The 23,103-nt window shown below is 42.1% G+C and overlaps 1 protein-coding gene across 1 annotated transcript in view; it reads left to right on the forward strand.

Annotated features, from left to right (window-relative positions):
- The first annotated feature begins 15,652 nt into the window (after positions 1–15,652).
- Positions 15,653–23,103, forward strand: part of LOC128663591 (inositol polyphosphate-5-phosphatase A) — a 142,795-nt gene continuing 135,344 nt past the window's right edge. Inside the window, exons 1-4 of the mRNA XM_053717991.1 lie at positions 15,653–16,725; positions 17,566–17,607; positions 19,495–19,595; positions 20,962–21,049. Coding sequence (XP_053573966.1) covers positions 16,669–16,725; positions 17,566–17,607; positions 19,495–19,595; positions 20,962–21,049 — 288 coding nt within the window. The 5' untranslated portion in view covers positions 15,653–16,668. The remainder of the gene's footprint in view (positions 16,726–17,565; positions 17,608–19,494; positions 19,596–20,961; positions 21,050–23,103) is intronic.

Below are 23,103 nucleotides of genomic sequence, written 5' to 3' on the forward strand. Positions count from 1 at the left end.
AATCTCTTTGTGGTTCCCAAGAAAGAGGGAACCTTCAGACCAATCTTAGATTTGAAGATCCTAAACAAATTTCTCAGGGTCACATCTTTCAAGATGGAGACTATTCGAACCATCCTACCTATGATCCAGGAGGGTCAATACATGACTACCGTGGACTTAAAGGATGCTTATCTTCACATTCCGATACACAAAGATCATCATCGGTTTCTCAGGTTCACCTTCCTAGACAGGCATTACCAGTTTGTGGCTCTTCCCTTTGGGTTAGCTACGGCACCAAGAATCTTTACGAAGGTTCTGGGGTCATTTCTGGCGGTCCTAAGGCCGCGGGGCATAGCAGTAGCCCCTTACTTAGGCGACATTCTGATACAGGCGTCGAATTTCCAAATTGCCAAGTCCCATACGGACATTGTTCTGGCAATCCTGAGGTCTCATGGGTGGAAAGTGAACAAAAAGAAGAGTTCTCTATCCCCTCTCCTTCCTGGGAACTCTGATAGATTCTGTAGAAATGAAGATTTACCTGACAGAGGCCAGGTTGTCAAAACTTCTAAATTCCTGCCGTGTTCTTTATTCTACTTCTCGCCCTTCAGTGGCTCAGTGTATGGAAGTAATCGGCTTAATGGTAGCGGCAATGGACATAGTGCCGTTTGCCCGCCTACATCTCAGACCGCTGCAACTCTGCATGCTCAGTCAGTGGAATGGGGATTACACGGATTTGTCCCCTCTACTAAATCTGGATTAAGAGACCAGGGATTCTCTTCTCTGGTGGCTATCTCTGGTCCATCTGTCCAAAGATATGACCTTCCGCAGACCAGATTGGACAATAGTAACAACAGATGCCAGCCTTCTGGGCTGGGGTGCAGTCTGGAACTCCCTGAAGGCTCAGGGATCGTGGACTCAGGAGGGAGCACTCCTTCCAATAAACATTCTGGAACTAAGAGCGATATTCAATGCTCTTCAGGCTTGGCCTCAGCTAGCTGCGGTCAGGTTCATCAGATTTCAGTCGGACAACATCACGACTGTAGCTTACATCAACCATCAAGGGGGAACAAGGAGTTCCCTAGCAATGTTGGAGGTTTCAAAGATAATTCGATGGTCAGAGATTCACTCTTGCCATCTATCAGCTATCCATATCCCAGGAGTAGAGAACTGGGAGGCGGATTTTCTAAGTCGACAGACTTTTCATCCGGGGGAGTGGGAGCTCCATCCGGAGGTATTTGCACAGTTGATTCAACTTTGGGGCAAACCAGAACTGGATCTCATGGCGTCTCGTCAGAACGCCAAGCTTCCTTGTTACGGTTCCAGGTCCAGGGATCCCAAGGTAGCACTGATAGATGCTCTAGCAGTGCCTTGGTCCTTCAACCTGGCTTATGTGTTTCCACTGTTTCCTCTGCTCCCTCGTCTGATTGCAAAGATCAGATTTGGTGATTTTGATAGCACCTGCGTGGCCTCGCAGGACTTGGTATGCAGATCTGGTGGACATGTCATCCTCTCCACCATGGACTCTGCCTCTGTGACAGGACCTTCTACTTCAGGGCCTTTTCAACCATCCAAATCTAATTTCTCTGCGTCTGACTGCTTGGAGATTGAACGCTTCAATCTCGGTCATTGATATCTTAATACAGGCGTGAAAGCCTGTCACCAGGAAAATCTATCATAACATATGGTGTAAATATCTTCATTGGTGTGAATCCAAGGGTTGCTCATGGAGTAAAGTCAGGATTCTTAGGATATTATCTTTTCTCCAAGAAGGATTGGAGAAGGGTTTATCAGCTAGTTCCTTAAAGGGACAGATTTCTGCTCTATCTATTATTTTGCACAAACGTCTGGCTGAGGTTCCAGATGTTCAAGTGTTTTGTCAGGCTCTGGTTAGAATCAAGCCTGTTTTTAAACATGTTGCTCCGCCATGGAGTTTAAATTTAGTTCTTAAAGTTCTTCAAGGGGTTCCGTTTGAACCTTTGCATTCCATAGATATTAAGCTCTTATCTTGGAAAGTTCTGTTTTTAGTAGCTATCTCCTCGGCTCGAAGAGTTTCGGAGTTATCTGCTTTACAATGTGATTCCCCTTATCTCATTTTCCATGCAGATAAGGTAGTGTTACGTACCAAACCTGGTTTTCTGCCTAAGGTGGAATCTAATAAAAATATCAATCAGGAGATTGTTGTTCCGTCACTGTGTCCTAATCCTTCTTCATAGAAGGAACGTCTATTACACAATCTTGACGTGGTTCGCGCTTTAAAGTTTTATTTACAAGCTACTAAAGATTTTCGTCAAACATCTTCATTGTTTGTTGTCTACTCTGGACAGAGGAGAGGCCAAAAGGCTTCGGCAACTTCTCTATCTTTTGGGCTAAGAAGTGTAATCCGCTTAGCTTATGAGACTGCTGGCCAGCAGCCTCCTGAAAGAATTACAGCTCATTCTACTAGAGCAGTAGCTTCCACATGGGCTTTTAAGAATGAGGCTTCTGTTGAACAGATTTGTAAGGCGGCGACTTGGTCTTCGCTTCATACTTTTTCTAAATTCTATAAATTTGATACTTTTGCTTCTTCGGAGGCTATTTTTGGGAGAAAGGTCTTACAGGCAGTGGTGCCTTCCATTTAAGCGCCTGCCTTGTCCCTCCCTTCATCCGTGTCCTATAGCTTTGGTATTGGTATCCCACAAGTAATGGATGATCCGTGGACTGGATACACCTTACAAGAGAAAACAAAATTTATGCTTACCTGATAAATTTATTTCTCTTGTGGTGTATCCAGTCCACGGCCCGCCCTGTCATTTTAAGGCAGGTGTTTTTTATTTTTAAACAGTCACCACTGCACCCTATAGTTTCTCCTTTCTCTTGCTTGTCTTCGGTCGAATGACTGGTAGGTGGCAGTTAGGGGAGGAGCTATATAGACAGCTCTGCTGTGGGTGATCCTCTTGCAGCTTCCTATTGGGAAGGAGAATATCCCACAAGTAATGGATGATCCGTGGACTGGATACACCACAAGAGAAATACATTTATCAGGTAGGCATAAATTTTGTGTTTTAACAGCAGAATATTTTTTTTAATGGGCCGTTGTAGTGATAAAATTGCACGTCACTAGCAATGCTGTAATGCCATGTGTTTAACCCCATAAAGGTGATGGTTAAAGTACCACTTGGGATCCGCACAGCACTGCTGTTCCCAATCGGAAACTACTGCTGATCCATTCGCACGACCCAGCTTTGCGACTAGTGCTGGTGATTGGATCAACAGTAGTTTCCATTTGGTTCCAGCAGTGCTTTACGGCTCCCACATAGTACTTTAACTTTGTATTTATCTCCTTAGAATTGCAGTTACTTGGGATAAAACTGCATGCTCTAACAAATTAAATTGTGTATTTTAAGTTTTAATTTAGATTATAACTAGACGTGTTGTTTTCATTAGTTAAATAAATAATTTTGTTTCAAGAAATTAGTTAAGTTAAATCGTTTTTCGGATCCGTTCGTTATTAAGAATCCATTCTTTATTCATATTCATTATTCTATTCTAAAGTTTACAATAGAATAATGAATATGAATAAAGAATGGATCCGAAATAACAAATGGATCCGAAAAACAATTTAACTTAACACATAACTAATTTGCCGAAACAAAATTATCTAAACCGCAGTTCCCAACACTAAATAAAGCTATTAACCCCTAAACTGCCGCCCCCCACATCGCAAAACACTAACTAAACCTATTAACCTCTTAACCACCTTTCATCCAGTTGACCTTCGTGCATCCACCGACAGCTCTGCCTCCACTGGGATGAAGATAGAAGATGCCGGTCCCGTGATAGATGCAGATGAAGCCGTCTGGATGAAGATCTTTCGCCGGACTTCAGGAACTGTGAGTACCGATTTTGTTGTTAGTGTTAGGATTTTTTGGGGGTGTGTTTTTATTTAGATTAGGGCTTTTTTATTTTTAATGAGCTGTAAAAGACCTGAATGCCCTTTTAAGGGCAATGCCCCTACAAATGCCCTTTTTGGGGCAATGGTTAGATTAGTTTTTTTTTAGTTAGGTTTTTTTTATTTGGGGGGTGGGGGTTTGTGATGTTAGGGGTATTTGTTTATTTTTGGGGGCAAAAGGCCCTTTTAAGGGCTATTGGTAGTTTATTAAAGGTCAGTTTTTTTTATTTTGGGGTGGTTTTTTTTTTATACGGGGTATTAGAATAGAAATAATTTTTATTATTTTTGATAATTTCGTTTGTTATTTTTTGTAATGGTAGTTTTTTTATTGTTTGTAATTTGTGTTTATTATTTTTTGTAATTGTAGCTTTAATTTTTTTGTAATGTTAGGTTTTATTATTTTTAGTAATGTTAGGTTTTTTTGGTTTAAACTTAGGTTTTATTTTTATTTCACAGGTAAGTTTGTATTTATTGTAACTAGGTAGTAAATAGTAATATTGTAACTAGCTTAGGTTTTATTTTTATTTCTTAGGTAAGTTTGTATTTATTTTTAAATAGGTAGTTAATAATTGTAACTTTACTTTAGGTCTATTTTAATTATGTTAAAGTTAGGGGGGTTTAGGTTTTAATAGTTTAATTTAGCTAGTTGCGATGTGGGGATGGCGTTTTCAAGGTTAATTATTTTATTTAGCATTTGCGATGTGGGGGGTGGCGGTTTAGGGGTTAATAGGTTTATTTGGTTTTGGCGATGTGGGGGTGCAGCAGTTTAGAGGTTAATAGGTTTAGTTAGTGTTGGCGATGTGGGGGGGGCGGCAGTTTAGTGGGTAAAAAGGTTTAGTTAGTGTCGGGGAACGGTGGTTTAGGGGTTAATAGCTTTATTTAGTGGTTTAGTTAGTGTTGGTGATGTTTGGTAACTGCGGTTTAGATGAACAATGAAACATTCCGAATATGAATAAAGAATGGATCAGAAAATTCGGAAACTAATTTATTAGTTTTTGGACTTTTTCGGGATTCTAGTTATGGTGCCGATTCGGAAATTCAGATTCATCCGAATCGGCCAAAATTAAGCCGAAAATTAAATTCGGCCGAAACGAATTGCCATGTCTAATTAATTATAACTGCTCCTCATTTTGCTCAGTTTTATACAAAGCAGAAAATTACTTATTATATTTTTGACAGTTCTTTCTCTGATTATGTATACAAATAGTATATGTACATATAAGATGTCTGCATAAAAGAACACAAATGAGCACATGCACTCAATACCAATCATACAAACATTTCCAATGTAGAGGCATCTTTGTGGTTCCTTCTTTTTCCCAACCCGTCTTCCTCTAAGGAGAGACTGTTGCACAATTTGGATGTGGTCAGAGCGTTGAAATTCTACCTTCACGCTACTAAGGAGTTCCTTATTCATCCTGTATACCATAATCGCAAGGGGCAAAAGGCCTCAGCTGTTATAATTTCCTTTTGTCTGAAAAGTCGGATTAGTACGGCCTACAGGGAAGCGAGTCAGGAGCCCCCTTTGAGAATCACAGCAATATCTACCCGTGTGGTGTCTACTACTTTGGGCCTTCAAGAATGATGAGGCTTCAGTTGAGCAGATCTGCAACGTGGTCTTCACTTCACACTTTAACAAAGTTTTACAAATTTTATGTTTTTGCCTCCGCAGAGACTTCTTTTGGGAGGAGATTTCTACAAGCAGTGATGCCTAGTACTTAGGACTTCCTACACTATTTTTTTTTTCCTCCCGAACATTTGTGAACTCCACAGCTTTGGATATTGGTTTCCCATAGGTTATGAATGTTTTCATGGACTCTCACTGCCAATAGAAGGAAAATAAAAATGATGCTTACCTGATAATTTAACTTCCTTCTTGGCAATGAGAGTCCACGACCCCGCCCGATTTGCTTTTTAGTAATGGCGGCAGTTTTCTTTGCACCTCTGTACCCTTTGTATCTCTCTTCACTTTTCCTTATCCTCAGTTGAATTTCTGGTGGGTTGGGGAAATGGAAGAGATATTTATAGTCTTATTTGGGGTTGGTCTGCCTCCTCCCAGTGGCCAGGAATAGTGTTTCCCATAGGTTATGAAGGTTCTCGTGGACTCTCACTGCCAAGAAGAACATTAAATTATCAGGTAAGCATAATTTTTTTTTTTTTTTTTTACTTTTTGAAATGTGGTGTATTAAATGTAATGGACAATGGAGTATGTAAGTATAGCACTGCCACATGCAAGGAAACTACCAGAGACTTTGTAGTTTTCAGACACTTTAATGGCACATTAATCTAAGTTAATTTGTTGTTGCTTAGCATTGGTCAAACCCCTCTACTTCCCCCCCCCCCCCACACACACACACACCTACCACCTTGTTGGAGGAAAAATCTGAATCCTACATAATATTAATGGATAGTGCTTTAAAAATCCATATTTTTCCAGTATTGTTTTTCAGTTGTAAAGCTCCAATTGATTTCTGAAACTCTTTTAGGGCACTGCCACTGGTTAACATAATCTCCGGTTACTGGATTGGCATTTTCTGTTGGTGTGTGCTGTACCGTCACTAAGTTCATATTGTTTTGTGGTTCTTTCCATACCTTCTGTTTCTTTGTCTTACTCTCTTTCTTGTTCATTGCCCTACTGTTGTTTAATCCTACTGGTCTTTGCTGCCTGGTCTCATGTTTGTTCTTTTGTTTAGGACAATACTGCTGCTTTACACAAGACTGGTTGATGTTCCTTTTTGACTTATGCCATGGGATCCCCATGTTGTTAATGCTGTTTTGAGAGTCTTTCCACAGTCTAGTTTTCCTTCTGTTGTCTTGTGGTGGTGTTCCTAGCTTCCTCTCCTTCTTTTTATGGTTACTTTTTTCAGGGTAGTGAGTCTGGTGAGCTTGTTCTCTATATAGTGCATTAGTGTTTATGCACTCACATTTTGACATTCCCATGCTGTGCTTGCTGTTTTCTAGTTTCTCCTCCACCCTAATATATGTTTTATTCTTTTTGCGTTGTTTTGCTGCCCTTGGCAGCTGTTTACCCTTTTTATCCCTTTTAATCTGTCTTTTGGTTTGGTGTTTTTTGTTCAAGCCTTTATTTAGTTGGCTGGGTTTGGAGCTGTGCTCCATACGAGTAGGGACCTGTTTTGTTTTTTTCCTGGAATAATTTGCAACGCTCTCCATGCTGTCTCCCTCATTTTGAAACTCTGCATTTAGTGGTAAGGTTCTGGCTTTACCATTGTCATCTACTGGATCTTGGGAAGAAAGATTAACTTTGCTAGGGTTCTTCTTGAAGAATGGTGAACACTCATTGGGGGAGTTGCCTTCAGAATGTGAATGTTGGTTTGAATAGGTTGAGAATCTTGACTGCTGTAGGTTATTCTCTTTAACTTGTGCACTTGATGGCAGATCATGATGAGCAGTGTTTTTAGGATCCTGTGCTGTCAGGTGATCGCTATAGGTTATCTGAGCTGTGAAGTAGGAGACACGGGATTGGAGCGTCTCCTGGTGACTCCACTCTGGTATGGGCATGTTTGCTCACACACTGTCATACACCATCGGTTCTATTTTTCTGGTTCAGTGTGAGTATGTTGCCCTCTGTAGATATTAAATGAATGTAAAGCTGCTCTGATGGTGACATCACAAAGCATATGAAGTCAATGATGGGAGAGAAAATGGGGATTTAAAAGGACAGTGTATTCCCATTTAATGTGCTCCAGATATCCATTCTACCTACTGGAGTGTGTTAAATTGTTTACAAATAGCTCCTTTACCTCTTTTCTCTCATTTGAAATAGCTGATTCACCTATACTGAACATTTTCCTGTACTTTTAGTACAGGCTAGAAACAAAAAAATGTAAACAAGAAGGTTTAGATAAAATAATGCTCCAGGTGGGGGGGATGTGACAGAGAGGTACTAAACATTTTATTTTCCATTGTTCTCTCTAAGTATTGGCCTTTGAGTAAACAGTAATAAATAAAATAAGGAGGGCTTTGTGTAAATAATTAGACAGATAAGATAGTGAGGTATTCTCTCCCTTCAAGATCAGCCCATTGTATTGGGTTGTGTTTTCAATTAGCAGAAACAGGTATTTCATGTACAAAAATAAACCTAAAGGAACAATTTCACAAACATTTTTAACTATGCAGCTGGTATAACAAGTAATTGGAAACGCATTAAAGGAAAACAATTTTTAAAGGTAGATATAGTAGTCTGATTATAGCGAAAGCTAGTTTTAAAGCTATTAATGGGAAGCAATTTTCAGGAGCATCTCTGAATGTAACTAAGTTCCATAGTCTCTTGTAGACAGATGATCTGCTCCTGTCTTCCATAGCAGAAGGTTTGCAAGAGAAATTAGCCCTACCACAGGCAATAATCTTTATGGTCCCAGAAGTGAACCTCAAAAACAAGGGTCATGATTTCTCAGAAAAAGAAAAAATAGCAACAAAAAAACCCTGAAACTCCCAATTAGGGCACCGGGTGATTTAAGTGTACCACCTGCACACTGCAAATCACTCTTAGAGCTTTCTATGCAGTCAAGACCAACTAGCCAACCTACATTTCCTTTACAAAACTGCCACTTAAAGGGACATGAAACCCCATTTTCATTCATGTTTTGGATAGAACATACAATTTTAAACAACTTTCCAATTTACTTCTGTTATTAAATGTGCTTTATTATCTTGTTATTCTTTGATGAAGGAACAGCATTGCACTACTGGCAGCTAGCTGAACCTATCTAGTAAGCCAATCACAAGAGACAAATGTGTGCAGGCACCAATCAGCAGCTAGCTCTCACTAGTGTAGGATATGTGCATATTCTTTTTCAACAAAGGTTACCAAGAGAATAAAGCACATTTGAAAATAGAAGTGAATTTAAAAGAGACTTAATATTACATGCTCTTTCTAAATCATGCAAGTTTAATTTTGACTTTCCTATTCCTTTAATTTTAAACAATTTTCTAATTTACTTGTATGATGTAATTTGCTTATTTCTCTCAATATATTTTGTTAAACAAGCATATCTGGGTAGCCTTAGGAGCAGTAATGCACTACTCTGAGCTAATTGATGATTGGTGGCTGCACATATTTGCCTCTTGTCATTGGCTCAGCTGATGTGTTCAGCTAGCTCCTCCTTTATCAAAGGATACCAAGAGAATGAAGCAAATAGATAATAGAAGTAAATTGTAAAGGGTTTATCATTTTGTGCTCCGTCTGAATCATAAAACTTTAGCTTTAATTTTTACTGTCCCTTTCAAATATTTAAAAGTACAATTTTTTATGTGACTGTGAGATTTGGGGCCAAAAACTAATTCAGAAAGTTCTTTGAATTACGCTGTTGGTTCACAGGCACTCTCTTACCTCTATGTCCCCATAAAAACTGATGAATGTTAAAAGCTACGCTCTCAAATCTCCACGTTCCTGCTGTATATACTTTTTATAGTGTTTTTTGTTTTTAGATATTTCTGCAATCATATCATCTGAACATCGTGAACAGAACCTCAAATAAAATAAATTGCAATGGAATAGTGGGCCATAATGCTCTGTGGTATAGTCAGGTGATGTGTATGTAATAAGATGATCTCTGTGTGTATATAATATGGAGGTGGGTATATTTCCGGCCTTTTACCCATAAAGACCACCCACAACAATTCCCAAAGTTAACACTTCCTTACCCATTAAATAAACACCAGTCTAATTTTTTGGTATAAAACTGGCCGCAGCTCTTTTATTAAATATATAAATAAACAACTTTTCAAATATTTAAATACCTTATAAATAAGTGCAAATAACAAACTGCAACAACAACTTCTGTAAACATATGAGCAAGCGGTGCTAATTCCAAAATCTTCACAAGTATGGCCGTCAATTCTATGGACACAACCTTATTAAAGATTGAGTCCATTAACCCTCTTTAAAAACCTGCCTCTAAGAGACCCCCTTGTCCCTTGAGACGTTCCACAAGCATTCCACCCCATGGGAATACAAATTACCTTAACACCTTCCAATTGGCCATAAACCACTGTCTTGCAGCGAACTAGCACCCCCGCTAACCAACTGCGACAAGACAAAAGAAATACACCAGCCAAAACGAAAGGGTGGACGGGAGGGAGGTGCTGCTTCATAAATTTTTATCAATGATCTGCAACATTTTCCAGCTCAGCCCCTTAAATAATGTCTTCCTTCACTCCACCACCTTTTAACGACCAACCCCCCATGATGGCCTATTCCTCCTCCGGTCAAAGGCCCCTGCCGGCTATAGCTTTGCTCGCCTCTAGGGGCCCCCTTGACCTTTAAGGTCGTCAATTTCCGGCCTTTTACCCATAAAGACCACCCACAACAATCCCCAAAGTTAACACTTTCTTAACCATTAAATAAAAAACACTCATTTTTTGGTATAAAACTGGCCGCAGCTCTTTTATTAAATATATAAATAAACAACTTTTTAAATATTTAAATACCTTATAAATATGTGCAAATAACAAACTGCAACAACAACTTCTGAAAAACATATGAGCACGCGGTGCTAGTTCCACAATCTTCACAAGTATGGCCGTCAATTCTCTGGACACAACCTTATTAAAGATTGAGTCCGTTAACCCTATTTAAAAACCTGCCTCTAAGAGACCCCCTTGTCCCTTGAGATGTTCGACAAGCATTCCACCCCATGGGAATACAAATTACCTTAACACTTTCCAATTGGCCATAACCCGCTGTCTTGCAGTGAACTAGCACCCCCGCCAAAGACTGGCCTGATACAATCAGCCCAGTCCCACCAAACCCCCAAGCTTACTCAAAGCCTCATTAAAATCAAGGATGAAAAGCTGCAGACCGAACTCATTGAGGTGCACCCCATCACGGAGATACAATTCCCCACTCCCCACCTCCTCCAGATCGGAATTATAAATTACAAAACCCCCAAGTCTCCTCACAAAAGACCCCACCAATTTATTGACCTTCTTCCGACTCTTGTCAAGTTTAACAGGGTCCCAAGCCGCCCGCCAAACCATGCGCGGAACTATATCAGAACAAACAATAGTCAAGAACGGGTAAAGTTAAACCAATCTCCCCAAATCCCTCTTAATTATCTGAACCAAGTCCCATTGAGGCATAGAACCCAAATCATTGCCTCCAGCGTGAACCAACAAGACATCCAGAGGGGGATACTGCTTACAATAGTCCACAATTATCGAAAGCAATCGGTCCCAACGGAGACCCCGAACCATCGAACTTCACACTCAGACCTGGGAAAACCCAACTGTAGACCATCAACCTTCTGTGAAGCCGCCCGCCGGCCCAATAAATGAATGAGTGACCCACAAGCCACAACCTTCTAGCACCTAAAAAGAAAACAAGGAAGAACAAAGAAGATAACATCATTTCAAACCTTCAAATCAGGATGAACATATAACCGATAGGATTGGGACCCCCACCTGCCAATGTTTTTAACCACACCCTCAATTAAACCTAGAGAAGCCGCTTCAGTAGCAGCCCCAATCCGAAAGGAATGAGACCCAAAATCCACTGAAGACAAACCCAGCCACCCCAAAGCTCTAGATAGAATGGCCCGAAATTGAAACTGAGATAGAGAACTGCCGTCCGGATGAATCAGTAAAGAACCGGAAATCGAAGGGCGAAAATGCAAGTATTCACCCAAACACACCCATGGACAAACTGCTAGGAAACAACACAATCGATCTGCCCTTCCCCAACTGATCAGTCTTGCTCTGCCTAAGGAAAAGCTCAACGCGCGACTCAGACAGAACCACATCAGATATTCCCAAGCAACCTGAGGCCCATCTAGTCACCAACTCCGATATCCGAAAGGCCCCGAAAAATGCCAAAACAAAAGCCACCTGAAAAAGACACACCTCAAAATTAGAGTAACAAATATCCGGCAAAACCTCACAAATCTTTACCAAAAGTGAAAAAGAAATAGGCCTTCTGTGATCACAACTCTTACCCCCTTTTTTTAAACCCTTCAAAACCCGACAAACACAAAATGACTTGGTAACATCAGCCAGGTCCGACAACTTCAAATGGAAAGCTAAAGCGGCTAACCTCTTATCCATCCCAGAAGGGGAAACATTGGTACACTTCCAGGACCACATCCATTCGAGCAAACCGTCAGTAACCTCGGGAGAGCCCTCCCGCAGGCTACACTCAGACAACCAAACTACGCATTCCCGCCAAACTCTATCATATGCTTCCACACCCGCAAATCATCCTTCAATTCCCGAGACAACCTCACAAAATGATGCGGCTGCTTAACCCATGCTGTGGCCAATGACAGACGCCTCCAAAAAACCCTACCAATCGGTATGATTCGGCACGCAAAATTCAACTTGCCCAATAAGGACTGAAGGTCCCTCAAAGTGACCTTCCTGACCATCAAAACCCTTCCAATGATCGAGACCAAGTCCTCAATCTTTTCAATTGGAAGCCTACATTCCATTTTTTCTGACTCAATGGTGATCCCAAGAAAACAAATCACCGTAACCGGCCCCTCAGACTTCTCACGAGCAATGGGGACCCCAAACTCACCCGCCACCTGATAACAAACATCACACATAATCCGGCATGCCTCAGATCCATCGGGACCGACAAAAAGAAAGTCGTCAAGATAATGCACCATCGAATTGAAACCCGACCGGACACGAATCACCCATTCCAAGAACGTGCTGAAACACTCAAAAAGTGAATACGAGATGGAACAGCCCATGGGCAAGCAAAGGTCCACAAAATATGAACCCCCCACGCAACAACCAAGCAAGTGATGCGATGAGGGGTGGATGGGCAACAACCGGAAAGCTGCCTCATTATCAATCTTGGCCAATAATGCGGAATGCCCAGCCTCCCGAACCAAACTAACAGCCTGATCAAAAGAAGCATATTTAACCGACGCCAGTTCGCCTGGAAGGCCATCATTGACGGATCCCCCCTTAGGGAAAGACAAGTTATGGATCAAACAGAATTTCCCCATCTCCCGCTTAGTGACCACCCCCAATGGGGAGATCCTCAAATCGACAAGAGGCGGCTCTGAAAAGGGGCCCACCTTGCGACCCAATTCAACCTCCTTCAAAAACTTTTGACGCTCAAACTGAGGACCACCCTGAGAAGGGATAACAAGCCAAACTGAAAATCGTGAAGCAACAAAACTACCTTCTCCTTACAACCCTTCTTCCTAGCATACTGGACGAGCCACGGCTCCATCGTGCTTACCCTCAGCGGTGTTACCCCCCTTTTCAACCGCGTCAAAACCCGTCCCAGGCTTGCCTTTTCAGAAACACTTGGTATAGGAGTGGGAGCCACCACATCCTGAACATTCGTGGCGAAACTTGCACGAAGTTCCCCACTTGCAAACCTTCTCATTGAAGGCGAAACAGTACCCCTTTCTACCGACAGCCGACTGCCCCACGAAGATTGACCGCCGGCTCCCGCCCAAAAGGACTGAGCCGCCCTCAAAGGAGTCATGATCTTCAACCATAAACTCATATCCCGGTCGTCCCACCGCATAGAAGGCTTCACCGACAAACGCTGCCTAAACTGCTCATCGTAAGCCCACCAGGCCATACCACCATATGGCCTCTGGGCCGTCGCTATCTCATCCAAATCACAAAAGCCTGGAACCAATTGGTGAACGTTTTCGGCAACTTTCTATAACGTTTCTTTCGCTCCTCCTTTTTTTTTTTAACCGTATCCTTCTTAGAATCCTCAGGTATTTCAAAGGATTGGTCAAGGGGCAGAAGGGAGAAAAGCTCAATAAACTCCCTCTTAATTATCTTATCCCTAAGCTCTGTCATCAAGTGCATGCCCAAAGGGCCAATTGTACAAAGGCAGGACCATGCCAATGCAGTGTCTGCTACCTTAAGCTCCACCCCTCCAACCGCTTTGGGACCAGACCCACCGGCCGCAGCACCCAAATCAAGACCTTGGCCCCCACTAGACACACTCGAAGCAACTATGCTCACAGGGGGCCCGACCGGAACTTCCATAACCAACGAAGGACCAGCCGGGGGGACCCATACCCTCGCTGCCGGGGAAGAAGCCGACACACCCGAACCCTCCAGCTTCGCCAGCAACTCCCTTAAACCAGCAACCAAAGCCCCCGACGCAGAATCTCCACCAGGCACACCCGCACACTCCAACATAGCAGACCCACCCCCATCAGCCCCAATTGGTTTCTCACCTGATCGGACGGTCTCAGCAGGTGGAACACCGACGACGCTCTCCACCATCTCTCTGGACTGGAGCCCGCTCCTGCGCCGCTCCGTTACTGCACCTTCTCCGCTGGAGGTCCTGGCAACATCACCCCGTAGTGCCACCTCATCCTGGGGTGGCTGCCGTCTTGGACTCTGCAAAACAGGGACATGTGAAACCACATTCAAAGGCAAATAACTCCCCCGTCCCCGCCGCCCCCTGGAGTGATTGACACCCCCAACCGCAGCGCACCCTCGGCCTCTCTTAGGGGTACATCAGTACCAGTCCATCTACGAGAACGCCCTCTACCCTCCAAGTTCTCCCCAGGCCTACGAGGCCATCTTACACCAGAACAGGCACCTCTAGCAGCGGCCGTAGCTACCAGGCCACCGCGATGCACCTGTCCCCTGGACCCTCTAATGGCCGAACTCACCTGCCGAATCTGACCAGAGCGTGCAGGACCCCCAGACCAAGGGACTCCGTCATCAGGTTCCAGACGAATGGATTCCCTCCAAGAACCGTGGAGGCAGAAGGAGTGCTCCTCCAGGCCGTCACCGATATCCAGCTCCGCACCTGAAAAGCCCATGTGCTCCCCAGGCTGTACATGCTGCTCCTCCGCCGCTGAAAAAGACACACAAGCACGTGACAAATGATCCCCACCCCTCCCCCCCTTGGAAGATGTGGCCCCACCCATAGGAGCCCTAAAAACAACCCCACTCTTGCTCCCAGGAAAACCCTTACCCTCAGGACCAGGAAAAGAAACCCTATCCTTAAACCCCTGAGCTTCTGGGGAAGGAGGGACATATTCATCCCCAGAAGAAGACAAGCACAATGCCAGGTCCCTTTGTGGAACCCCCCCTCCTGCACATCCCTAAACATCTCCTCTAACTCCCCCTCAGAATAAATCTCCTCTTCCCCCCCCCAAACCCATCAAAGTTACCCCCTCCACACCACTACCTACCACATACACATGACTGGCCTCAACTGGAAGTAAGCAATCCTCACTACTGCTATCCTCAACTACACTCACACTGCCAAGGACCCTCCCACCCACCAACACAGGTCCAGCTGGACCATCAACCACCTCCGGATCCTGCCGACCCAACTGTCCTGCAACTAAAGGCCCCATGTGGCCGTGAGTTGTAGACTCTGTCCGCAACTTAGGTTCCCTAAACCTCTGGGGACTGTCTCTCCTGACTGGATCCATGCCGCCACTCGATCAGACAAGCTCCGCCCCCACAGCAGCAACTAGGACCTCTGAGGCCGATACTGGAACCAGACCAATACTGCGACGGCCTGCCACCACTCCGCTCCTTCTGCCCTCCTTTCTCAAACGCCCTGCTCTCAGCTGTCTCCCCAATCCACCGCAACCACTCCTCCAAGGAAGCCTTTACAAAGGCTGAATGGGAAAAGTGCAGAGAAGATGCTGCTTCATAAATTTTTATCAGTGATCTGCAACATTTTCCCGCTCAGCCCCTTAAATAAGGGCTTCCTTCACTCCACCCCCTTTTAACGACCAACCCCCCATGATGGCCTATTCCTCCTCCGGTCAAAGGCCCCTGCCGACTATAGCTTTGCTCGCCTCTAGGGGCTCCCTTGTGTAATATCTGTATGCACTGTGATAACAAAGGCATGTATTATAAAATACCAGTATTTTACAGTGATCAAGATCTGTATAACACAAAGGTATAACCTCATTTTTTTTAAAAACATTTGATATATTGCTTTGTTTTTAATGGCCCACATTACAGGTATAAAAGTATGTATTAAATAGTAGAAAAGGCTTCTATTATTGTGCATATCAGGATTAGTAGAAATCATGCTACAACATGCACGTTGTAGCAGAGCAGTTTATAATGAAGTAGAAGTTGTTACTGGGAAGTGTGTGAGAGGTTTGGCAAGCAGCCACTCAGGTATACTTGTAGGGAGAGAAGGAATCTCCTCCTCTGTCACTTGATACTTCCCTGGCTGATAGGAGCCCTCCTCCAGGTGCCACAGTAACCAGAGAAAGGAAGGAGCTGCACATTGTAGAGACAGAGAAGGATTATTTGGAAAATGGGAGAGGGAAATGCAAAGCTGTGGGAGTAATAGAACTGTAAGAAATCAGATCAGTCAAAGAGAGAGACAGATACCTGGAGTCTGTGGGGTGGCTATAGAGGGGCGGCTATAGAGCGGCAGGGACAATGATACCTGAGACAAGGAGGAGGGCCAGAAAAAAAGGAGGTGTTCATAGCTACTGAGGGATTAGTGAGAATGACTGAGATAAAACTGTGGGCAAAGAGACACTGACACAATAATAGATGACTAACGTCTGTGTATAGGGAGAGTGTGACTGGGTGTCTGTATTTCTTACTCCTTGTTCCTCTTACTCCTTGTTCCTCTCTGTGACTGATCCCTGTGCCTCTGTATGTGAGTGCTCTGTTCCTGTGCCTCTGTATGTGAGTGCTCTGTTCCTGTGCCTCTGTATGTGAGTGCTCTGTTCCTGTGCCTCTGTATGTGAGTGCTCTGTTCCTGTGCCTCTGTATGTGTGACTGTGACTTTGCTGTATATTTGTGTACAAAGTCTGTGAATTATGGGATATCTGGGTGTTCTTCTTATCACTGCCAACATTGGATCTTTGTCTGACACGGTGAGTTTAATTTTTTATTACTTTTTATAACAACCTTCTTTAGTTCTTTTTTTCTCTCTCCTTCCCTATACAGTCCCTCTTTTCTCTCCTTTTTTCTGTATCCCCTAGTTTCCTTAGTCCCTTTCTTTATTTCAATCTCATTTTCCCCTCTAACTTTCTGTTCCTTTCATTCCCCCACCTCTTCCCCCTCCACCGCAGCATCCTCTGTGTTTTGCATTTTCTGTCTAGGAAATAGTCAAATGATATCTTTTTGATTTTCAGCCTTAAAGGGACACTGAACCCAAATGTTTTCTTTCATGATTCAGATAGAGCATGCAATTTTAAGCAACATTCTATTTTACTCCTAGTATCAATTTTTCTTCATTCTCTTGCTATCTTTATTTGAAAAGCAAGACTGTAAGTTTGAAGAAGCCGGACCATTTTTAGTTCACAACCTGGGTTGTGCTTGCTGATTGGACAGCACCAATAAACAAGTGCTGTCCAGGGTACTGAACCAAACATTGGCTGGCTCCTTATCTTAGATGCCTTTTTCAAATAAAGATAGCAAAAGAACGAAGAAAAATTGATAATAGTAGTAATTAGGAAGTTGCTTAAAATTGCATGCTCTATCTGAACCATGAAAGAAAAAAATTGGGTTTAGTGTCACTTTTAAGCTGACACAAATCCCTGCTTAGCAGAGATGACACAGTGCACAATTATTTTCTTCCTATCAGTGATCTTCAATGTGACTTTTAAACATATATAAATATTTAAAGAATCCCTTGAAAATGTACTCTTTTTAAAGATGAGTATATAGGTAATTCATGATGATAAAATCTTTCATACATTCTGTCTCGACAGTCTGGATCGATACAACAGAACTGGCTGCAGGAACTCTATAAGGTAAAATAAAACATGTCATGTTTGCACCCTGCACCCCAGTCTTATACAGAATAATTTACATTCTTCACCCAAGATACACAATGTATACTATACAATGCTGTCCTTCATATGGCCGATAATGGCTTTTACATTTTTTATAAGTAAAATTATATTAAAGTATTGTAATACAAAACTACAATTCTTCCACCTTCTATTTGTAACACACAGTGTGTATAACCTTCATAACAGCTGTGATGGTAGAAGGTTTATTCCCCTAGTCTCCAGCTAGCTAATCTACGTCCTCTCCGAGAGGATCCCATGTTTATATATTTATGCCTGTGTGTTTACATGATTTTGTTGCAACTTATCCTGTTGAAAATGTCACTGTCAACATAGTAAAATATATTACAGAACTGGCACTATGTATTATAAAAAGTATGAAGTTCAGGCCTAGACTAATGGCATCGCCTGCTGCCACCTCCCTTTTAAAATAAGTAATTAACCAATAAAGGCAGAGGAAAAACGGTGCAAAAAGAGGGGTTTAGTGTATTAGTTTACATAGTACCATTCAAAATTTAGTGGTCATGATATGGGGGGGGGGGGGAGTTTGGAGTGACACTGGTCATGCCAAATATCCTCTCACATATACTTGATGGCCAGCTGTAAATCAAGGGAAAAAGTGGTAAGTGGATCAGATTCCAAAGCCTTGCAGCTTCTGATATACCCACATCAGACCTCGGATCAGAACCCACTGCACACAAATGCTGTAATCTCTATGCCCACATCAGATCTTAGATCAGAACCCACTGCACACAAATGCTGTAATCTCTATACTCACATCAGATTCAGAACCAAATTGACTGCAGACACTGTAAGCCCTATACCCATATGAGACCTCAGATCAGACACTATTGGTTGCAGATCCTGTAAACCCCATATCCATATAAAATCTCAGGTTAGACCCCATTGCCCGCAGGCCCTGTATACTCTATGCCTACATGAGACGTTGGATCAGCCCATTTAAATGCTATGCTCAGATCCTTTACCATTGCCAAAAGCCTGGGACAGTTATATTTCTTCATCAGACCCCGGATTAGACCCAGTCAGTTTGAAGTCCAGATTTTTTACTTTCCTTTTACTGGACAGGTGCTTGAAATACTGGTATGTCCATCCCGAAGTGACACTGGTATTTTTTCTCTAAAATGTCTTGGTCAGAAAATTGTGACATTTAGCATTAACATCTTGGCAATCAGAGTTCTGAAAATAATTGTTCTGTACATTTCTGTATTAACATGAATTTGCATATTTTTGAGGCGTTTTTAAATAAACCCCTTCCCTGCCAGAGAATACAGTAACTCCTTGCTTTGTAATGTATTGCAACCCCCTCTTGCAACCATGTGGTTAGTTGCTGTTTATCACATATAAGGCTTTTCAATGAGGCAGATGGATATCCCAAACAGTACCAAAAGCTATTTATATTGGCACATACATGGTAGCAGTGTTCTAAATATAAATTCTGTTTTCATTGCACTGTTTTGTTTAGTACTAAGTTTTCAATAGTGAAGTTAAGGTACATGGTCAGCATGTAAAATATCCAGGGGTGTATTCTGACCTGGGTTAGTGTGTAGGGTGGCAGGACTTGGGGAAGAAAGCATATTCTGCATATTTGGTGGGGCCTTTTTGCATGGGGGGGGGGGGGTTGTGGTAGCAGATTTTCTAGTGCTAAATATACCACTGCACTTATCTATACTCAGCATTGCTCATTTACAGTCTATATAGATCTATATTTATTTCAGTATATTTGACAAAAATAGAAAAGATAGTGTGGTCCCACATAAAAAGTTTGGACATAGGTGCTCTGATACATAACTGTAACTTTCTACTCATGCTATGTTTTCTCTACCACAGACCGTACAAAGCCATGCGCCCAGCTTCATCGCTCTGCACCTACAGGAAGTTGGGGGCAAAAGATACTGGGAGAATATGTCGGAGGCAGAAAACTTTATCGGGTAATATACAGTATAATTTTCAATCTGAAATATGAAGCAGACGCAACCCATGAGTATGACCACATTACAAAACTGATTTACCCATAAATTAAATGAATTAATCAGAATTCATCAAAACCACAATTTATAATTTATTAATTATTTGGTTGCTTTTGCTGCAAAATACATTGCTTTTTTTGTAACATATCCGCATTACCCTTTAAAAAGGCTGAAAAGCGAGTTCTGTAACTTAAGTATACTGGAAAATTCTGCATTTTGTCTGAACCAGCTACATAGGGATTTCTTAGAGCAGTTATAGCTAGACTTAATTGACTACAATTGAGGGAGACAATATAAAATCACCAGGGCAGAGGTTTTTTTTAAAATCTTTAAAGGACCAGTCAACATAGTAGATTTGCATAATCAACAAATGCAAGATAACAAGACAATTCAGTAGCACTTAGTCTGAACTTAAAATGAGTAGTAGATTTTTTTTCTGACAATTTTAAAAGTTATGTCTTTTCCTCTCCCCCTGTACCATGTGACAGCCATCAGCCATTCACAAATGCATACACACTTATTCTTGCACATGCTCAGTAGTAGATGGTGACTCAAAAAGTTTAAATATAAAAAGACTGTGCACATTTAGTTAATGGAAGTAAATTGGAAAGTTGTTTAAAATGTCATGCTCTATCTGAATAATGAAAGTTTAATTTTGATTCAGTGTCCCTTTAAAGTCAGAGTTTTAAATTTGTTTTTGTATGTAAGGTCTTTTTCAATGACATGAAACACATTTTTTTTCTTTCGTGATTCAGGTAGAGAATACAATTTTAAACAAATTTCCAATTCACTTCTATTATCTCATTTGTTTTGTACTCTTGGTATTCTTTGTTGAAAAGCATAATTGGTGGCTGCAAATAGATGCTTCATGTTATTGGCTCACCCATATGCATTGCTGTTTCTTCAACAAAGGATACCAAAAGAATGAAGCAAATAAGATAACAGAAAAGTAAATTGAAAAGTGGTTTAAAATTGTATGATCTATCTGAATCGTGAATGGAAAAAAAAAAGAAAAGATTTATTTTTCACCTTTCCTTTCTATCTCCCTTTTCTCCATTGTTAGTATTATTTCTTATTCTCCATTGTACTCTCTCCTACCCTTTTCATTTCCCTTTTTTCTTTCCCCTTTTCCCCTTCCCCTCGCTACTTTCACCTTTTCCCTCTCCCCCTTTCCATTCTCTTGTTATCAGTCATTTTATCTTGCCTCTTAATCTTGGACTTCTGATAATGGGTTTAGATATTGCTCCTGGGGACACTCATAACTTTTATACACCTGGTGTAAATTAATCCGGACTCTTAGGCTGTACTTGATTGGTTTATAATGCAGGGAGCTGACAAAGAGCAAGGAGCTGTCTTCATATGACCGGTCGAAGGCGTTTATAGATCAAGACTTTACTCAGCTTGGCAGCTTTACGGTAAGCGTCTGCATTCTGTGCACTCAATCATCTATCTAGTATGGACACATTTTGTGTATAATAGGACGTAGAAAGTTATTAACATTTATATGATTTGAAGAAGGGTATTAAAGGGACAGTCTACTTGAAAATTGTATTGTTTAAAAATATAATTACTCATTCCCCAGTTTAGTATAACCACATTTTTTTTTATATATATATATATATATATACCGTATTGTTCCGTCCATAGGCCGCTCCTGATTATAAGCCTCACCCTTAAAGTTTGGTGCCATTTTAAAGAAATTTAAATTTTAACTTAAAATATGCACATTACTGCCTTCTCTTAACCCACTCAGCCTCCTTCCCTCACACAGTGCCCAGTACTCACCCTTTTAACTACCTACCTACAAGCCTCCCCTCAACCCTCCTCACCCTCTTAGCCCCCTTCTTCCTCACACAACCCACTCCTCACCACTTATCATACATCCCCAATCCTGACTCACCCTCAGCGCACACACATAAGGTGGCTCCCACCCTGGCTCCATCTCACTCCCATCCTTTGTGCTATAGATATTTACTTGTATTCTCAAAGGGGTAACTAGTAGTATGTACCAGTAAATCAAATACAGTACTGTTAGATGACTTTGAGATCAATTTTAGTGTACCTCAATCCTGTCACGCTGCCGCCTGTGTCACAGCTGATACCGGTAACTCACAGCAGCTCCTGCTCTCATCTTAAGCCCATCACACTCCTATCCTGAGCACATCGATGTGGGCCGCGGTGTTGCTGGGGGATATACTGTGCCGGACATCTGCTTCTGTGGCACGGTGCAGTGGCCAATTAAGAAAACAACTTTGAGTAGGGGATCGTCCCTAATGCCCATCCTATCAGGGAGTGTTGTGTGCGGGAGCTTAGGTTGTCGGCTGTAGCTAACAGAATCTCCAGGAAGCCCAGTGTTTGTGCCAAAATTCCTCCCTCTAACAAGAACCACGCTCCTGCTTAACCCCGCCCCCCCATCCAAACCACTCACAGCTACATCCCGCGTATAGGCCGCATCCCTGATTTTAAGACTTACATCAGGGGGAAAAGTGCGGCCTATACTCGGAACAATACGGTATATATATATATATATATATATATATATATCACACAGAGAAAGTCCAGCACCCACTTACAAGCTCTCAGCTAAGATTTAAAAGCAAAAATGGAAAGGTTAGTTACCGCATCTGGCCAAATGGGACAAGCCCAGGTACCACGTCAAGGTCCTTTCCAATACCTGGGACCCTGAAACAGCAACACAATGCAAGCTCTCAAATCCAAACAAACTGGGAACAAGGGAAGGGTGCACAGCCTTATGTAATCACCCTAGACATATACAAAACACGGAAGGGGACTGTACTCTCATACCTGACCGGGTACACATCCCATGCAACATGCTCAGCCCTGGGTATATACTTTTTACCCCTGTATCTAAGCCTCAGTGCTTTTTGCAAACTTGCATTTTAGCCAACCAGTGCTTGTTCATGCATAACTCCACGCGAGTGAGCTCAATGCTATCTATATGGCATACATGAACTAACACTGTCTGGCTGTGAAAAGCTAATAAAATGCACTGAGATAAGGGGCGGCCTGCAGGGACTTAGAAACAGGCACAGATTTAGAGGTTATAAAGTATATATATATGGTTGTGCAAAGCTGGGGAATGGGTAGTAAAGGCGTTATCAGGGTCGGATTGGCCTACCAGGATATTAGGAGATTTCCTGGTGGGCTGCAGAAGCTGGGGAAGGAAAGCTTCAATTTAAAGGGGTGATTGATGGGTGCAATTGGGTTATAGGGTTGCTATATAACATCAATCTGACATTTTTATTTAATACAAAGTAATATAATTTAATTCTGAAAAAAATATTAGGGAAAGAGTGTCCCAGTATTCCCCTTTGAGAAAAATAGGGCATGTGCATTCTACTGACTCAACTGAAAATAGGGCTGGTCTTTATTTTTTTTCCAGGGCTGCTTTTTATTCCCAGTCCGACCAACTTCCTTCTTCAGATATGAACATTTCCATGATACTTAA

This window comes from Bombina bombina, chromosome 6, assembly GCF_027579735.1.
Source record: "Bombina bombina isolate aBomBom1 chromosome 6, aBomBom1.pri, whole genome shotgun sequence".
Classification (NCBI taxonomy): domain Eukaryota; kingdom Metazoa; phylum Chordata; class Amphibia; order Anura; family Bombinatoridae; genus Bombina; species Bombina bombina.